Source organism: Halichondria panicea, chromosome 1, assembly GCF_963675165.1.
Source record: "Halichondria panicea chromosome 1, odHalPani1.1, whole genome shotgun sequence".
Lineage (NCBI taxonomy): Eukaryota > Metazoa > Porifera > Demospongiae > Suberitida > Halichondriidae > Halichondria > Halichondria panicea.
This window is the reverse complement of record NC_087377.1, coordinates 12,738,894-12,758,802: the sequence shown is the minus strand read 5'-3', so window position 1 is coordinate 12,758,802 and position 19,909 is coordinate 12,738,894. Positions and strand designations below refer to the sequence as shown.

General features: G+C 40.4%; 1 protein-coding gene and 1 long non-coding RNA gene across 2 annotated transcripts; one reads left to right on the top strand and one right to left on the bottom strand.

Annotated features, from left to right (window-relative positions):
* Positions 1 to 12,209: 12,209 nt before the first annotated feature.
* On the top strand, positions 12,210 to 14,729 carry LOC135350904 (uncharacterized). The gene is made up of 3 exons (XR_010399326.1): positions 12,210 to 12,457; positions 14,338 to 14,413; positions 14,459 to 14,729. It is a non-coding gene; the product is annotated as an uncharacterized LOC135350904 (long non-coding RNA).
* Positions 13,713 to 14,886, bottom strand: LOC135349529 (zinc finger and SCAN domain-containing protein 29-like). Its single transcript, XM_064548063.1, has 3 exons — positions 14,444 to 14,886; positions 14,323 to 14,388; positions 13,713 to 14,236 (listed from the first exon to the last, which is right to left on the bottom strand). The coding sequence occupies exons 1-3, from the start codon at positions 14,829 to 14,831 to the stop codon at positions 13,959 to 13,961; spliced, it is 732 nt and encodes a 243-aa protein (XP_064404133.1). The 5' UTR covers positions 14,832 to 14,886; the 3' UTR covers positions 13,713 to 13,958.
* Positions 14,887 to 19,909: the final 5,023 nt, after the last annotated feature.

Below are 19,909 nucleotides of genomic sequence, written 5' to 3'. Positions count from 1 at the left end.
CTTTCCCCGTTTTAATTAAAACAAGAAAATACAGAATAAATAACAATTTTCTTTCAAAATTCATATGTCATGAACCATACATTGAAATCACTTGTAACTATTTCCTACAGGTAGCGCAGACCCCAGAGGTATCTTTACACCATCTTCGTTACCTAGCAACTGACCACCCCCATTAATTAGCAATTGTTTACAAACATTCACAACTATGTACACAAATAATATTGTATGAGGGCACAGAGTGGCTAAAGACACTAAATAAGTGTTCTCAATGTTCTCACGGTGACATGGTTCAATCAGGACCTGCAGAAAGTTCTCTGCGAGGTCGTATCAGCAGACGCCCTTTTCCCGGGAAATGGTTTCTTCACCTACACACAGGTTTACAAGTTCAATGGTGGCTCATAATGTCCACTGCTGTACTAACTAGCCTAAACACAGTTATACTGAAGCTATCAAGACTACAAATGCTACTCTAGACTTACCAGATCCAAGAAGTTGTTCCATCGCAAGAGCTTCTTCCTCAGGCCTTCAGGCTCTATATTTTCTAGCTTGAGGTAGCTTTTTATCTAGCTATGATCCCAGTCACTGTCCTCTCACTCAACAAGGCCATAAGCATCGATATTCTCACTGTCTAGCTATACTTTAGAACCTCACTAAGGTTGTACTACAAAGATCTTGAAACATTATCAAACAGTCACTTTTCTTTCGACATTACTGTACAAAGCGTACCTCGAGGCAGCATATTAAAGATACCATGTGAAAGAGCAGCTCAATGCACATGTGCTGGTACCTACAGGGTGTGCATAGCTCCAACACAGCGGGCACAACGAATTTTTGAAAATGACCACTAGAGTGGCCGTCATATGACGGCTTCAACGGGGAAAGGGTTAAGGGACTATAGAAAAAAAAAAAAAAAGGAAACAAAAGAACAAACAGCACAAAACCATACTGGTAGAAAAAAAGCAATCAGATGCCCAACCTTGAGAGTCAAGAATGATGGGTTAAAGAGTCTTTAACGGTGCACCAACCCTCCCCACTCATCTGTTGCATTCAGAACGACTAGTATACTCAATAATTATTGTAAGCTACTCACTTGGGGCCATGCTGATTGTAAGCTATATTCACATTTGAGGTAATGCTAACATAAAGTATAGAACTTATCTTAGACTTGATATTGGCTGCTGTAATACTTCAACTTAGCTTGTGCATGGCTGTGTACTTGTGTAAACTAAATCTGACCTTGAGGGAGGCTTAATTTATAAGGTACAGGACTGTATTGTCTGGGCCAGGTTTGTGGTGGTAGTATCTGATAATGGGGGTAGGTCTATGTGGTTCTTCTATAGGTGGCAAGCACAAAACAATCATTAACCTCTATAATTTTGGTTCTTAGAATTAGCACCAGGCATTAGTCAAAATAAATAGATAGTAGTGTGTGTGTGTGTGTGTGTGTGTGTGTGTGTGTGTGAGTGTGTGTGTGTGTGTGTGTGTTTGAGAATGGTATATACAGAAGTATAGGGGGTGGGATCGGGCTTTCCGACACATAATTACTGACTCAGCCTACAACTTAGAAACAGCTCAAAGTTATAAATGCAATCCAGGGGCGTAGCTACCATTGTTTCCTGGTTGCCCAGAAACCCCCCAGGAGCTGCTGAGAAAATTGGGCAGGGCTCCCCTATAATTGAAATCATGCAGCCCTGCCCATCTTTTCACACGTGGCTGCAAATCAATAATCAGAGCACCACCTAGTTGGGCGGAGCCCGACCGTCCCTGACGGGAGGTCGGGTTGCAAGCCTATCTGGGATTTGTTCTAGCGCCACTATAGTGGCGCCCTATCAGATTGCAGCATTTTTCACGTGGCTTGGTTACACTTCCGCTTACATCTAGTTGCAAAACCGCATGCAGTATTGCTGTGCCATCCTTGTGGTTTACACGTCATCAAGTCGGTTAACACCCACTTGAGAATAATAATATTCATAGCAGTACTACATAATGCGCAGAACAAATCCCAGATAGGCTTGCAACCCGACCTCCCGTCAGGGACGGTCGGGCTCCGCCCAACTAAGCACCACCGTGAAGCGTTTCACTTAGACTGGCGGCGACAGCCGCCCGAGCGTGTAGCGCGAGCTACCAAAGTGAAACGTAGACTGGCGGCGACAGCCCCTCGGTACACAAGGGGCTGTCGCCGCCAGTCTACGTTTCACTTTGGCTTTGTCTCAGCTAGTTAGTCTCAGCTAGCTAGCTACCTCAAACAAAGAAGACCAAGACTTAAGTTCTAGATCTAGTATCAATCCTGAATGCTCCAGTATTCTCAGACTCAGCTCTAAGCACAACTTTATTCAGGAAGTGTACAAGTTTAGAACAATCTCAGCCACATGAAACCTCTCAGGTAAATGACATTTAATTGTTGCTCAGCTAGACTAGCAATACACAATTGGCACCTGCATGCCTATAGTATGTTACGTCTATAGCTAGCTAGCTTCTCACAAACATGTAAAAAAGTCATAAACAATAGTCAATAAGCAGTAGGTGTGCCCCAATCAAGAGGGTGTGGTACCGGAAGTGGGCGTGACCAAAAATTTCGCGGCGCTATCGCGCCGCAGATTTTTCTGAAGAAACCCCTGTCTCAAAAGTCTGGCTACGCCCCTGCAATCCGATCTGTATCTAGGTTATTTTGCATATAGTCTATCACAGTGTGTCTACATTATTTTGGGAAGCCCTTCAGTAATAGTTAAGGGACTATAAAAAAAAAAAAAGGAAACAAAAGAACAAACAGCACAAAACCATACTGGTAGAAAGAAAGCAATCAGATGCCCGACCTTGAGAGTCGAGAATGATGGGTTAAAGAGTCTTTAACGGTGCACCAACCCTCCCCACTCATCTGTTGCATTCAGAACGACTAGTATACTCAATAATTATTGTAAGCTATACTCAACTTGGGGCCATGCTGATTGTAAGCTATATTCACATTTGAGGTAATGCTAACATAAAGTATAGAACTTATCTTAGACTTGATATTGGCTGCTGTAATACTTCAACTTAGCTTGTGCATGGCTGTGTACTTGTGTGAACTAAATCTGACCTTGAGGGAGGCTTAATTTATAAGGTACAGGCCTGTATTGTCTGGGCTAGGTTTTGTGGTGGTAGTATCTGATAATGGGGATGGGTCTATGTGGTTCTTCTATAGGTGGCAAGCACAAAACAATCATTAACCTCTAATTTTGGTTCTTAGAACTACAGTGGTTTTCCATACCTTTGCAGGCTATACTCCCAAGAGCACTGCAACCACAGTAGTGATTACCTGTCTGTGTTATTTTAGTCCACCCACACATCACAAAAATCAATGATGGGTAAATACTGGCTATTGCAGACTTTTCACACAACTCAAGGGGTTACTACTCTACTTTCACAGCACTCCTTCTATAATTATAATGCTTGAGGTCAACAAACTGCTTTCGGAAATATCCAATTTTGAGCCTAGTAAATATAGGCCCTCCGCTCCCTATAGATATACATACAAGTTTTAGCTCATATCATTTTGCCACAATGAACAAGCAATAAGTTAGCTGAGCTACCATCAGAGCTACCATCACTTCAGTCAGACAAAATATGAGACACCTGGAACATTTAGCGGATATTATAATTATTTGGCAAGTGAGCTATTAGAATTTGGCGATTTTTAATTTGACGTCTTAGACTACTACAGCAATTAAGTCCACTAATTTGGCAGTTTTGAAATTGCCAAATTAAAACCAGTTACAGTTTGCATTTTGCAGGCCATAGCAAGTAATTTTGTTGGCTTGTTACTAACAATCATAACAGAAGCCAACCAAAATACTATATTTACTACATTGTGGTTGCAGTGCTCTTGCAGTATAGCCTGCAAAGGTAAGGAAAACCACTGTAGCACAAGGCATTAGTCAGATAGTAGTGTGTGTGTGTGTGTGTGTGAGTGAGAGTGAAACAAAAGCTGAACACTAATGATGATAACATCTGCACTAACTATTCAGTAGGCAATGCTACAGCTTCAGGGCAGCACTACAAGCCAGTACTAGAGGAAGCAATGAAAGCTACAACTCACAACACTCAAACCATGAACACTATCATGGCCTTGGGACTCTATAGCAGTGAGTACAGCTTGTAACTCATGAACAATAACAAGGTTATGTGCCTTAAAAGGTAAGGGTAAAACCAGAAGCCATAAAGCTGACAGCTTATCAGGGATTATGCACTCTGTGTTTTCCCCACTGTCCCCTAATCAGCTGCTGAAATGACATGCTGTACACACCCAGGAAACAGACAGACAAAACAACACTTGGAAAGACAAAATAGAAACTTCCTAATCAAAACTACCAGGAACAGACAACATATAAGCACACTTCTTCTTAATCAATGGGAAGAGCTCATAACTCGCTAGGGACATCACTACCAGGAACAGACAACACTAGATTTCAAAATGGGAAAAACTCACAACTCGATCGCTATAGGTATTTCTAAATCAAAACTACCCGGAACGGACGCACCATAGTACACACAATAAACATGCAATAATCAAAACGAAAGCACCACGGCCTGGCCTGAAGCTACTAGAGTAAACATGCACAGAGTTACAATGGTGCTAATGTTTATTCCTTTTTTAGAACGGTACCTAATTTCCACCGCACTTCATTGACTATCATAATTATAATAATAGCAGTCTAGACAAACAGACACACAAAGTGAAATACATACCAGCAATAATTATGTCGCTGTGCGCTTGTGCAATGATGGAACAATGAATCTTAAAATTACGCAAACATACTCACCTGTTGGGAACGCTGGGAGGATGGCAGCCTTAGCTTCCTGTTGCATGGTAGCATCACTATCCACAGTGGCGTAGGTGACCTGATGATGATCCACAGTGGCAGTCCCTTTCTTGCGGGGCTGGCTAGTGCTAAGGGCAGCATAGATTACCGGCTCCACTGTAGCCTGGGGTATCAGGAAACAAGAATAGCCTAATTACTTATAATTATAGAGTGTACCTACAATATAAATTAACAATTTAGTATGACTATCTGTACAATGCAAAGCAGGCTAGGACATTGCGGTAAAGCAATGTATATATTAAAATAAGCATAAAACAATTGTGTTTGTCTGTTTAACAAAGTACACTGTTTGATTGTTCTTCATCAGAGTCACTTTCGATGTCAATCTTGTTTGCTTGTTGGGAATTTTCTCTAAAAACAAAATCCATGATGTCTTCAATTTCACCGTACTGGTCCACATACTCCTCCTCAACATCGACTAACTGGGAGGACCTGTCTATAGTACTCAGGTATATTAAGGACTGGGACCTTCAATTATTGCTGAATCAGCTAAAACGCAGCCACGCCCACGATTTTTAATATGTTTTGTGTGTAAAAATTTTGTGCAGCTACTGATCTTTTTTAGTTCTAAAAACGGTGTTCTAAACCTTCCTTTTAGCTCTTAATTCTTAGTGTAGTAGGTAGTTCAAAGGCTTAAGCAGACATATCTGCTGGGAGAGAGCCACTTCTTTGGCCAAAGGTGAGATTTTGCACAAAACTTAGTCTTACAGCTGACAATAAGTGACATTTTTATTTTTATAGGCTAATAACTTACTCTAAATAGAACATGATGCTCTCTCCCAGCGGATATGTCTGCTTAAGCCTTTGAACTACCTACTACACTAAGAATTAAGAGCTAAAAGGAAGGTTTAGAACACCGTTTTTAGAACTAAAAAAGATCAGTAGCTGCACAAAATTTTTACACACAAAACATATTAAAAATCGTGGGCGTGGCTGCGTTTTAGCTGATTCAGCAATAATTGAAGGTCCCAGTCCTTAATATACCTGAGTAGGGTGAGGTGTACATGTGTTTACATGTACGTTGTTACAGCTTTTACACTCACACCCTGCTGAACAGCGTTTACTCCCTCTGTAACAACTACACAGTTTTGTAGTACAGCCTGTGACACATTTACAGCCTTTAGTGAGAGCACATACTCTCTCGTTTATTGTTTTAACGTTGTCTTCGCTATCCCAGACCACAGACAAATTTTCCTTAGTTGTATCCCAGCCCCAATTTGTCAATGGTTGTAGAAGCATTACGTTTCGATCAGCCTGGTTCCACATGTTTGCTACCCAACATACTCGCTTTCAGTGGAACATTAGAGCCTCATCCGATGCAACCATTTCATTTTCTAACTTTGTGCGATACCAAATGGTGTTTCGTATACTTCTTAACCAATCCCTATGTTGTTGTTCAGGTGTGGTATCTTGCTGTACACAGGTAGTAAAATACGTACTAGGGGAATTGGTTTCAAAACCAGATGCAAACTTTTTTAAGTATGTTGTACCCATCAATCGTATAAATGCCAGATATCCACATTTTTAGCTCCCGTCTTCAAGACCGATGTCTGCCAGTGTTCCCGGATGTGTCTCGCTGCCACCTGTTATGAAGGATGCATACTGGAAAAAGTACCTCAAAAATGTTGCTTTGCCAATCTGACTAAAAAAGGACAGGTAATCGCATCCAGTGCAAATAAAGATGATTTGTAGTACTAGTGGTAGCAATTCAGGGTTTATTCGTGGTAAGTCTGGATCATTGGACAAAGCTGCCACTAGGTTGTTTAAAATCAATTCTTTGGAATTGTAAGTATTGACCTGTATCACCACTAGTTAGGGTTAGGGTTAGGGTTAGGCCCTAACCCTAACCCTAACCATTGTGTCTAGTATGACCAGGTGAGATCGGTAGCATACATAGCATACTTTATCTCCTTCTTTGATCGTACCCTCAAAACCAGCCTTTTCTTTGAGATACAGCTCTATTACATTTGGTTGATTGCACGTTTTTGATTTTGTGTGTCTAAGTGATGACCCACATGTTATACAGTGTGTTTGCATAGGGTGTATTTTATTATACAAAACCTGATAATGATGTTTACAAAGCGGTGTAGGTGTAGGGACAGTTGCATTTGGTTCAAGATCACACTGGTTAAACACTCCGATAATATCAGCATTATGTAGCGAGGCAAAACTTTGCTATCGCATGCTTTAACACTGCATACTTTGCTTTCCCTCCCAGATAATTTTTGCCATCGAGGTACAAAGGTGTCATTAACAAGTACCTTGGTTATATCTTGACGGCAAGCATGGTAAACATTCAACACACAGGGGTGCAGCGACAGCATGTACGCCATTGCATCTTGGTTTTTCCATTTTGATGGATTGGACAATTTGATGGTGTCCCGCTCATCAAGACAAAGTTCGCACTTTTTGTCTATGAAGGAGATTCTTCTACGACTCGTTCTTGTGGCTCTAGACACTGTATTTAATTATTGTGTGATATTGCTGTATTGTTTACAGTGCTTAATTGTATTCACTTGCTGTAGAACTTATCACTTTAATAACTCCAGCTGTCTTCTCTTCACTTTGTGGCATTGTGGCATTGATTGATTATTGCAGACCTCATATCTCAGGATTCCTACCCCTGCACACTTCATTTTTTTTTGTATTGTAATTGCCTATCATTGAAGTTTTTGATGGGCAATCCATCAAGAAATTTTCTTTGTCATAAAAAAAGATATCACCAAAAGTCTGGGGGGTACCAATTATTGACTGAGTGTGGTATCTGGCTATCTCAACTGTTTTGTGATAAAATTTGGAAGCTAATATTTAGTATATGCAAAGTAGACACATCTAGGTAACTCTCAGTATAAACCTGGTACAGTGAAAGTAAAGTATAGAATTGATATGAGTGCATGAATATTTAATTAGTATTGACCACAATGTTTTTTTCTGACAGGACATTGAACTTCCTCTAAAAATAAAACTATACATATTTATATTGGCATCCGGTCCGCATGCGTAGTGACTGTTGCTGTATCCTTTTCGTCTATGTGAACACAGGACCGACCTACATGTGTAAAAGCCGGTAAGCAGTAGGAATTCAACTCCTCATCATTATGGCACCTATGGGGGAGGTACGTGGGGCTTGTCATGATGGAGATAATTATTTATCAAAAGCGGTAAGACTTGCTTACCAATGGTGCCAATCCAAACAAGTATCGCACTAGCTTAGTCTTGGACATGCTGCACACTGCCATTCTGTTCTTTTAATTGTCACTAACTGTATGTATTGATATACTGTAAGAGCTTTATCTTTGAATAATAATTATTGATGTGCAAGCTTCCTAACTCTTCCACAACGTTCATTGGAGTATGCTCACTGTAGCTGACCTGGAGCTGAAAAGATTCCTTTATTATGCATAGCCTTTTGCTGTATCTATACATAAAGTATTTGTCAGCCACTTATGATAATAGTTTTATTTTGTTTTTTTGTTTCTGCTTCTGGTAAAAAAGAAAAACTACCAAGAATATATTTCCCTTCCCTTTGTGTATATTTTTGAGTGTTCACACTGACATAGCCTCGGTCCCAGGCCGATTTTTTTTTAATAGAACAAAGTTAAAAGCGACCTAGCGTTCAATTGGAGACGGATCGGCCTGGGATCGAGGCTAACACTGACAGTGTGTAGAGAATGGGTTCTGAGCGCTTTTGCGCAAGAGAAAAAAAGAGCTCGTTACTAAGGCTTGAATGGAAATTTTGGGGTCAAAGGTCGCGCCTACGGCAGCTCTTTTTATACTCAGAATTCCGGAAGCAACTAATCCGGTAATTAAAACCAACATGCTCGTTAAAGTGATGACCCTTTTCCCGAATTAAACGATTGACGGGTAAAGGGATACACAGCAGCGAAATATATAAAAGACCTATAAATTATATAGCACCAAAAAATGGGATTATAAGTATTGTCATTACTTTTTAATTTCAGCAGCGAAAATAATAAACTCTTATATAGCACAAAAAAATGTGGTTTCAACATTAGATTTACCGCCATGTAAAATGTGGGCGTGTTCTGAGATACTGCGTATGTGCAACTCAATGAATATCATTAAATTATTTTCACAGTGCCTATTCAAATTGTAAAAAAGGATGCCTATTATTCAAAAAACTATTTGGCACAGGCCTACTGACCATGCACCATCATCTACCATATAATTGTGTCCAATAACCGTTATAGTATCTTGACACCATCATCATTACCTAGCAACAGACCACCCCCAACTAATTAGCGATTGTTTACAAACATTCACAATTATGTACATAAACAATAGGCACAAAGTGACTAAAGGCACTAAATAAGTGTTCTCAATTAATGTTCTCACGGCAACATGGTTCAATCAGGATCTGCAGAAAACTTGTCTATGAGGTCGTATCGGCAGACGCTCTTTTCCCAGGAAATGTTTTCTTCACCTACACACAGGTTTACAAACACAATGGTGGCTCATGATGTCCACTGCTGATGTAACTAGCCTAAATACGTTATATTGAAGCTAGGAAGACTACAGATGCTACTCTATAGTTACTTAACAGGTCCAGGAACTTGGTCCGTCTCAAGAGCTTCATGAGCTTCTTCCTCTGGCTCTTTATTTTCTAGCTTGAACTCTGAGGAGTAGCTTCCTATCTGGCTATGATCCCAATCACTCTCCTCTGACTCAACAAGGCCATAGGCATCGATATCCTCACTGTCTAGCTGCACTAGAGCCTCGCTAAGATTATCCTACAAAGATCTTGTAGCAATTATCAATAATTTTCTTTCGACAATACTGTATGAAGCGTACCTCGAGGCAGCACAATGAAAATACCACATGAAAGAGCAGCTCAATGCGCATGAGCTGGTACCTACAGCGTGTCATAGCTCCAACACATCCCACACTCATTTTTTGAAAATTAGCAGTAGCCATGCCGCCTATATAAAGCGGGGAAAGGGTTAATTATAGTCTGATTGTCTTCTGCATAATTATAATTCATTTATTGCCCTATACTTGCTGCCATGTTCATACATACACACCGGAAATTTTGGTGGGTGTTTTTAGATCGCCAAATTTAAAACCGTAAATTGGACCCAACGTATTGCAGCAGTAGCCACGCCTAAGACGCCAAATTAACCGCCAAATGCATATAGGTGCCAACTTTCCCAGATTTAGCACCCTTATCCCGAAAAGAATTAGGTTCTATCATAGATACACAAAAGAAAGGGATAGGCAACGCCCAGCACTTCCGTTGGATGAGGCGAGTTGCTAAAAAGGGGCGTGTAATGAGCAAAAAGGGGTGTGTGCACTCAAAATGTCAGTAAAGATATTAATAGTTTGTAGTATTATAGCAAACTGTGCTCTTGAGGAGACACCAGATACACTTATACATAGGCTATTAATCTTTTAGAGCTACTATATGCAAAGTGATGAGAAAGTGAGCTCCAAAGGGGGTGTCAGTACACTCTACAAACCACAACAGGTCTGTTCCCAAGTCCGACAAATGCCATCTCTTCGATCACACAATGCAGATAAAGATACTTGTGTTCCACTTTCTAATACCTAAACTGTGTCTTAGAGCACTTAAAACTAGATTACCATGTACAGTAAGAGCAGGAGAGGTACGCAAACTTTCTGGACTTTGGACAAACGTTTCATGGTGCTGCTACTACTTCACTGCATTGAGAGCTGGAAAATATGCTTTGTTCCATGCAGTTATAAACACACTTTAATTCTGTGAAACGTACATGTTATAAAATTATTTCATATTGGAGATAGAGGTACATAAACTGACAAATTGGTGTTTTTTCACACAAATCAAGCTGAATAAAAGAAAGCTTGGCACTAACATAGCAGCTGTAGCTATCAGTAGTGCTGGGTGTATGTGTGCATGATGCCTGATTGCTTTGAATTTCTCTTTTAGGCCCCCTACGAGAAAAATAAGCAGATATAGGGATCATTGTGTACTTTCTTGAGCGCAACTCGCCTCCAACCAGAGGGTGTGACGTCATACACTGCATTTACCTAGCATCACGTGGGGCGTTGCCTATCCCTTTCTTTCGTGTATCTATGGTTCTATTCACCTCAAATATTCCAGATTTTCAAGATTACTGCTTCTAATTATAGCTGCATGTGTTACTATCCATAAAACTTATTAAGCCTGGAAAAGCTTAAAAAAACTACTGCTTGAATCTTTTAACAATGAACAGAAACAGCTTTACACAAAGAACTTAGCTTAAGCGTCCAATAAGTGGGCGTGAAGAGAGCTGAGCAGTAGTACTATACGTGATGCTACTGGGACGGCATCCCCACAACAATTCATGAGATTGTAGGAAAATATGGAAAAATTATAGATATGAATTGCCCTGCACTGAAAATCAGAAGAATTATTGTGAATTTCTCCTTCGGCCAGTCGCTCAGAGGGCTATATAACGCCCTATGTTTTGAAATTTGGCTGCATTAGGAAATTAATTGGCACCTATAATTATGCATGCAAATGGCTCATCCGCCAAATATTCTAGTTATACGGTAATGGTATATATTACTAGAATGTTTTGCGAGCGAGGATCAATTTTCAAATATAAATAGTACTGGTAATTACATGCACGATCCTCAAGAGGTCAATTTTTCTGTTGATTGTGTTCACCACAAAATATTCTAGTAACAATACAACCCCGTGTACTGATACTCTGGGTGTGATATACAACTGCCTCAGGCTTCTATCCCAATATTTATTGCCAATCCTCTACAGCTGCCACCCTATCAACTGGTGTAACTCTTGCCATCGGTGTTACTATTACTTTCGTTGCCTCTACTATATCCTTGGATTTCTCGCTTGACTACTAGTGATGTACTCGTTTACGCGTAAGAAGGCAGTGCACTATATAGTACACAAGAAAAACAGCATTATCTGTTGTAGAACCCACTAAACCAGTTGGTCCTGTTTATGAGGAGGTGTCACCCAAAGAGGAGATTGAACTGAACACTAACCAGGCGTATGGACCAGTAGGACTACTGTGAATTAAACTTTATGCTACTGACTTTTGTACTAACTATCATCATGCATACATAATGTTTTCTAGCCAGCAGTATATATGCATGTGTTCACCTGCTGTAGATTGCTATATTAAACCATTAAACAGTTACCGCATATCTTCTAATTTATCGGACAGCAAAAAATAATTATTTTGGAAACTGTCAGGGTATAATTGGAACAGATTTTTATAGAGTATGCGAAGTGTCTGGAGCAGCTGCATGCGAGCTAGCTAAGTTTAATAGAACAGGGTACGACTGAATAGTTGCACTAGCTATCTAAAACTAGCTACTCAAAGCTATCTATAAAGCCCTGTTTACATGACAAACCGTTTTACCCCAAGCGCTTTGAAAGCGCTTTGCGGTTGCGTTTACACAGCAATTAATCACTTCCTTCAAAGCGCTTTGTAAGCGCTTTGAAGGTTGCGTTTACACAGCAACTAACCACTTCCTGCACAAGCGACTAATGAGTGAGCCACGTGGTCAGATAATAGTTTTGCAAAGAAGACAGAGAAGAAAGAAGAGGATGATCCAGTCTTTTGAGAGTCTTCATGAGCAATCAGGTGAGTAGTACTATGCCTTGAGGGTTTTTTGCTGTAGGGTAAATGTATGCTAGCTACGCTTTCCCTTAGTAACCTTGAATAAATATCAAATAATGGATAGCAATAGCCTAGTAGTCTTGTTTCAGCACTTCGCTAGTCAAAGGCGTAGAAAGGCTGCTGTATTGAAGAGAAAGCGTGTGGCAAGACAGAGAAGACTGAAGTTAGCTCGAAAAAGATCCCAAGAACGTTTGTTGCTTGCTGTTATTACATTAATGCTTGCTGGAGGTTTGTGTACATCTGAGAGGTTGCTGTGGTCGAAGAAGAGAAGTTCCTACTGGTGGGACTTCATTGTATGCAAGACGTTTTCCAGAGATGATTGGCTCGATAATTTCAGAATGTCCCAGTCAACGTTCAATTTCTTGTGCACTGAGCTAAGAACGTCTATTCAGAGAATTGACACAAATATGAGGAAAGCTGTGCCTGTTGAGAAGAGGGTTGCTATCACACTGTGGTATCTGGCCACCAACTCTGACTATCGCACCATTGGGCATCTGTTTGGAATGTCTAAGGCAACTGTTTGTATTGTTGTCAAGGAAGTTTGTGCAGCTATTGTTGATGTTTTGATGCCTAGGTGTGTTCGTATTCCAACAGGTCACGATCTAAGAACAGTTGTTGATGGATTCGAGAATGATTTTGGGTTTCCGCAATGTGCAGGTGTGGTTGATGGTACACACATTCCAATTGTGTCACCTGAATATTGTCCGGCCGATTATTACAATCGAAAAGGATGGCACTCTGTCATTTTGCAAGGCACGGTAGACAATGCTGGGAAGTTCACAAACATTTACATAGGATGGCCGGGAAGAGTGCATGACGCCAGAGTGTTTGTAAACTCAAGTTTGTATATGAAAGGTCAAGGCGGTACACTGTTTCCTGATTGGAAGCAGACTATCTGTGGCCAAGCTGTTCCACTGTTGGTGCTTGGTGATCCTGCGTACCCTCTCCTTCCATGGTTGCTAAAGGCTTTCATTGATCATGGCTCATTGACAGCTGAGCAGAAACTCTTTAACTACAGGCTAAGCAAAGCCCGTGTTATTGTTGAACATGCATATGGAAGGCTAAAAGGTCGATGGCGGTGTCTCCTGAAGAGAAATGATGTTTTAATTAGGGACGTGCCTTGCTTAATTGCTGCTTGTTGTGTTCTCCATAACATATGCGAAGACTGCCATGAGACGACATTCCATGATGATTGGATACAAGATGAAACGGACTCTACTCTAAACAGCCCCAGCTTACCTTCGTCTTCAACAGTAGCTAATAGTGGCAAAGATATACAAAAAGCTTTAATGATATACTTTTCTCAGTAATAGAGTTACCATGGCAAACTTAAAATAATTATTTATTAAAATTAATGTACAGTAATTAATCAATGACTGACTGCTGTATGAATATGATTGTGTAATACTATGGTTTCTTGTCGACTATAATGAGTTATGTTGGTATAGGTTGTTAAACTTGCTAGCTAAAATGTAGTGTCGTTGACAAAGTTGTACGATGACGGGTAGTTTTGTGGTGGTGGGTCTCGCTGCTGCATGACTAATTGCATCATTCTGTATTCATGCTCCTGGTCTGCCTTTCTTCGTTTCTCATCCAATTCCATTTCTTTTGTCCACCTTTCTTCTTCTCTTTTATCATTCTTCTCTTCCGAGTCCTTATGATATTTAAGAAATAAGTTCACTGTTTTTTCCATCATCTTCTCCGACTTGCTTTCTTTTTTTGCCCTTTTTTTGGGTGGCTCAGCTGTTTAATGAATGTGTGCATGTGTGTTAAATAATAACCAAAAACAATAGTTTGTTTATTTAATGTGACGATTATTAACGTTATACTTGTTTCATTCTCAGGAGTTTTTTGGCCGGAGTGCCCTGGTGAATCTGGCTGAATCTGACTTCCATCTGCACAAAATGATTGTAGGGTAAGGTACGTATACAATTTTTTTTCGAAATTTACCGTTTGCTTCTTCAGGGTCAGGGTCAGGGTCGGAGTCAGTGTCTAGGGCGGCTTCAGTGACCGAGTTTCCTGAATCTAAGAGAGTGATGGGTGTAGAAGCTGGCCTATGCCCAAGAATGCTGTCCAACTCTTTGTAAAATTTGCACTGTTTCCTTCCATTGCCAGTTTTGTTATTGTGATCTTTGATTTCTTTGTAGCTTGTTTTAAGGTTTTTAACTTTAGAACGGCACTGTTTCCAATCCCTGGTGTGTCCTTGTTTTTGCAATTTTTTTGCAATTTTTTCATACACTGATTTGTTACGCACAGCACCATCTAGCTCCTCCTGAATCCTGCTGTCACTCCAAATAGCAAGTAGAGCCCTGACTTCAAGGTCACTCCATGTAGCCATTATAATTCAACAGGAAATTGTGGTTTTATCTGCTTCCTTCAAAGCGGTTTGAGCGTTTACACGCGTCTCTTATTTCTCAATTGTCTTGGAAACCGGCTCCAAACCACATCCGGAAGTCGTTTAGCGCAAGCGATTTGCAAGTCGATCTAGTGCGTTTACACGCAAAGCGCTTTCAAAGCGATTTAAATGCTAAGTGTAAACGGGGCTTAACTGCAGCACTCTAAGTCTTACTTGCTGTCTATGAATGGTAACTCAACTTTTCAAGGTATTGTCCGGATATTTAGTTAGGCCAAGCAAAGTCAATTTGTAGTGTCTCAGGCTATTATTTCTAAAATTAATAAGTAAAAATTATGCACTTCCGCTTATTGAGGAAGTTAGGGGTGTGTTTTCAATTAAAATTCTATGAATATCATTATCATTAATATTGAATGATACCGTATATGCTCGATCAGAGGCCGCTCTTGTATAAAGGCCGCACTCAAATAGTAGCCTCCCTTGCTAGCAAAATGAAACATTTAGTAGCCGCTCTCAAATAGTAGCCTCAGTGAACTTTGACTCTAGCATTTCTGCACATGGCAGCCAACAAATTATTACTAGCAGCTAGCTACAGGGGCGTAGCCAGGATTTGAGAGAGGGGGGTGCTGGATGAATGGATTGTCTGAATTACCAGTGCGCTCCGGCGGTGTAAAATATGCCCCAAAGGGGGGGTCTGGGGGCACTCCCCCAGAAAATTTTTGTTGTTACATGCTCTGAGATTGATTCTAACGCAATCTGGCTAAAGAAATGAGGGTACTGCTGCTTTGAGGGTACTGGTGGTTAAGCCACATCTTCATCTGAATTATGTCCTATAAAATGCATTGTTTTGAGTTGTGACAATTAAATCATGCAGCTGCTAACCAGGTTCTGCTTGTGAATTAGCAGGACAGGGTGGCAAGCCACTTGCAGTTTTGCAGTGCTGCTCTGCGAACTGGGCTCAACTGAAAGAGTGACATGATGACGATGGTGATAGCTGCTGAATAGTCTGCAACTCTGTGGGGGACCTTGGTCTGCTCAGCCCACGTGGCTTTGCGCATGTGCACTGGCTGGAATGAAATTTAGAGGTGGAGCTAGCTAGTTGGAGGTGGAGTTTTGAGTTGATCGCAACATAAGAGCTTAGTTGGGCGTGGCCCCACCCTGGACGCGAGCGTAGGGTTGGGCACCACTGCAATGTCAGGTTTGTGTCTGCTGCAAAAAATTTGCAGCCCAATCAGATTGCAGAGTTCAAGTGTGAAGGCGTGGCTCATTAATGAACGAGTCAGTAACTAGTAATTCTCTTTAGTCAAATCAAAATGCAACAATAGTAGACAAGCCAGCTTGATCCAGGAACACGCCAGGTCAGTTAGAGCTAGTGGTATGCAAAAATGACTCCTGCAGTAGCATTCTAACTGAGCTTTGCGGTTACCGCCCACTTGGAATTAATCGTATTCATGCTTAGCCACACCCTAAAGCTAAGTGTCAGTGGAACAAACCTGACATTGCAGTGGTGCCCAACCCTACGCTCGCGTCCAGGGTGGGGCCACGCCCAACTAATAAGAGCTCTAGTTTTCTCATATCAGCTAGCTAGCTACATGTAGCTTAGCTAAGGAACTTGTGGAGCAGAGTCTGAGGCCAGAGGGGGGTGCTGGAGCACCCTCTGGCTACGCCACTGAGCTACATGTACGTAGCTACAAGTAGCAGCTTGTTAGTGCTTCACAAAGACTTTCTCATGGCAGAGTTCAAGTTTATGCAGGTGAAAACAACTTTAGATGACAAACTAAATTATCTGGAGCTAATAAACGCCGCTCTTGAACAGTGGCCTCTCTTGAATTGTAGTCTCCTCTTCCAGCAAAATGAAACATTTAGTAGCCGCGGCTCCTGATCAAGCATATACGGTATTCATAGAATTTTAATTGAAAACACACCCCTAACTTCGTCAATAAGCGGAAGTGCATAATTTTTACTTATTAATTTTAGTCATAATTATATTCATGACCAAAAAACCATACAAATTTATCCTTTTCTTTTCTTTTAGTGCCTTTAATTTGAGGTCACGTGATATTTAACTTTTTTGTAAAGCTGCCAATTTCCAAGCGCGAGGGCCTGAGAAACTACAAATTGACTTTGCATGGCCTTAGTACTGTAATTTAGTACTGTAAGTACTGGCGTGTCCGTTGTATTAGAACCAGAGGAGGGAGGACACGATTAACCTTAGCTCTAATTAGCTAATTATCACGACCTTTTATTTGAACGATTCATCTTTTCTTTCTTTATAACCTCTACATAGAGCAAAGTAAGCCTTTTCTCCTACTGGAGGTACCCCTATGGCCAAGTTGTCAGGACCTGAAGGTAATAGGACCCCTATAAGAAGCACCTCAAGTACAGAAGCTTCCCAGGCACTTTGATCTTGTCTCTGTGTGAAACACTCTTGATCCTGTCTCCAAGATCCCTATAGGAGCACCCCAGGCACTCCTGTTTCCAAGATCCCTGTGAGAAGCACCCCAGGTACTCTTGTCTCTGTGATAAAGCTGCAACATGGAATTGTTTAGTTCAGAGTGTCTCCAATATGAAGAACATCAATGACACTAACAGTCTCAGCTTCTAGCACCCCTTTATTTTTATAGTTTGCTCTGTGCCTGCAAGAATTGCCTGTCACTCATACTACAGTACTGTTCCGTGTGTCCCCAATATGTAGAGGTTATAAAGAAAGAAAAGATGAATCGTTTAAAGAATGTCATTAAAAGGTCGCGATAATTAGCTAATTAGAGCTAAAGGTTAATCGTGTCCTGTATTAGAACAACGAAAATTACCCAAAAGAGTGTCCGGGGTAATTAGAAGTGTCCGATGATATACGATACTGTAATTATTATAGCAATTACATAATTATAATGTTTGTTAATAAAAATGTATACACATAATTATGCACAACATTGAGAGAAGCTACAGTTTCTGTCAAAGTGTCCAGATACCTGCAGTTAATAATAAAGGAAGTGCATTACATCTGCCATATGAAGTTAGGAAAGTAAGTAAATTATTGGTTTGTTTATAAGAGACATTTCATGCACGTAAACAAAATAATGTGCACCCTTTCAGATTTCAACGAAACTTGGCATAAATTATATTAAGAGTATAATTATGATATACCGTAAACGTTGAAATTTTCGACGGGTGTTTAATTTCGTTTTTTCGTCCTTGGACTCAACGCACGAAATTAAATATATACGTGGGTGTACGTGTACGTGGTAGCCACACCTACGTTAATATAATGGACGAAACTTTATGCGCACGAAATTTAAGAATTGTGGGCCTAGTGCAGAAAGTGCGAAATTTTGATGCGTCGAAAATTTCAACGTTTACGGTAGAGAGAGTATCGAACGTAGGCATACTGTGTATCACTGTATGCGGAGAGTAACGTGACTTCCTTCTGTCACAAGCTTGGAATTTTGCACACTGACCAATCCAAGTGTGGGTGATGTAATCTACTTTCCTGATAGTCACGTTACTATCCGCATATACATCTGATGTACAGTATGCCTATACGTTCGATACTCTCTTCTCTATCATATACTCTTGATTATATGTACATACCTTTCCATAATATAATTATTACTGAGTCGCATGAATCAGCCACATCTTTCAGAGAGGAACGTCAGAGTACTCTCTACGTAATGTCATGACAATGGAATGTATTACGACGTACACTGTACAAGCTGACAAACCATAAAACATGATTATTATAACAGTGCCACATCCGCTACCTCTGTTTAGCCACAACATTGCTTGCTGCTCAACTGCACGTAAAGTTTCAGCCTGCTATTCAAGTCACCTGATACTTGTGAGCAATCTCATTGGTCAGACAGTCTCGTTTAGGAAGGGCGGCTGATTCATGAGACAAACGTTGCCAATTTTATCCCCGTAATAATGTAATATGGCTTCTTAGCCTTTAAAATTATTTTCCGACCTGGTTCCCATTAACTTCTGCCAGGATTAATTCACCGTACTCCTTATGATAATTATAGTCTTTCAGATGACAAGTTTAAAGGGGGTGGGCACTCAAAAGGTTAAAGGCGTCAAAGCTCATTGTTGTAACCTTTAATTACTCAAAAATGGCGTCTTTAGTTACTATTGTCCGCCTTTTACAACTTAATTTCGTGATGGGATCAGAAGATATGGACATTGCAATATAAAAGTGAACTGCAGTTATTGACATACTGTGGGTCATTCCATAGGAATTGCCTATAACTAAAGGGTGACCTTTCAGAACTCTCCGAAGCATCACATATAGATAGAGCTAATTTAATAATTAACACACATCAGAATTTAATTATAGCTTTTGAGGTAAGGCCACCTCAAGAAAAACAACTTATGATCATGCAGAGTGTTTTCAGAGTGTGTATTCTTGTAGCTTATGTAACAACTAGGGTTTCACAATGTTGTGTGGCCTCTATTAATCAAATTATGAGATACGCGTACAAAATTTGGTTAAAAATTTGGTTTGAAACAACTAAAATGAAAGGTACTGTATAGCAGGTAATTTTCGTTGGTGAAAATGTTTATACAAATTACCCATTTGTATTCGTACAGGGGATGGTGACGTTGCATGAACATAAGAATTATTATTGTGCCAGAAAAAGTTGGCAGTTTTAATTTTCGTCCACTGATACGAAAACTGCTATATACCCGCTAAACGGTAATCATGGCAGAAGTTATGCTCTATATGAAGCATATATAGGTGGAGTCACCAACAGAAGTTTGAAGGACCCGTAAATAAAATGCCATAATTATGATACATGGGGCTAAGGTGTTAGTATGTATGCCAAGTTTTGTTGAAATCTGAGGGGGTGCTCATTTTTTGTGTTGACTTGATAAGGAATGTCCCATAAACGAAGTAAGTACTTTAAGTGACACAAATTCACACAATGTACATGGTATAAAGTGGAAGTTTAGCCTAAGCTGAGTGCATGGGTTTGGCTGCATGTGAGTTGAGGGTGACACTGAATGACACAATAAACATACATGGGTACAGTAGCAATCGTCCTGCACAAGGAAAGTTGGACTTGAGC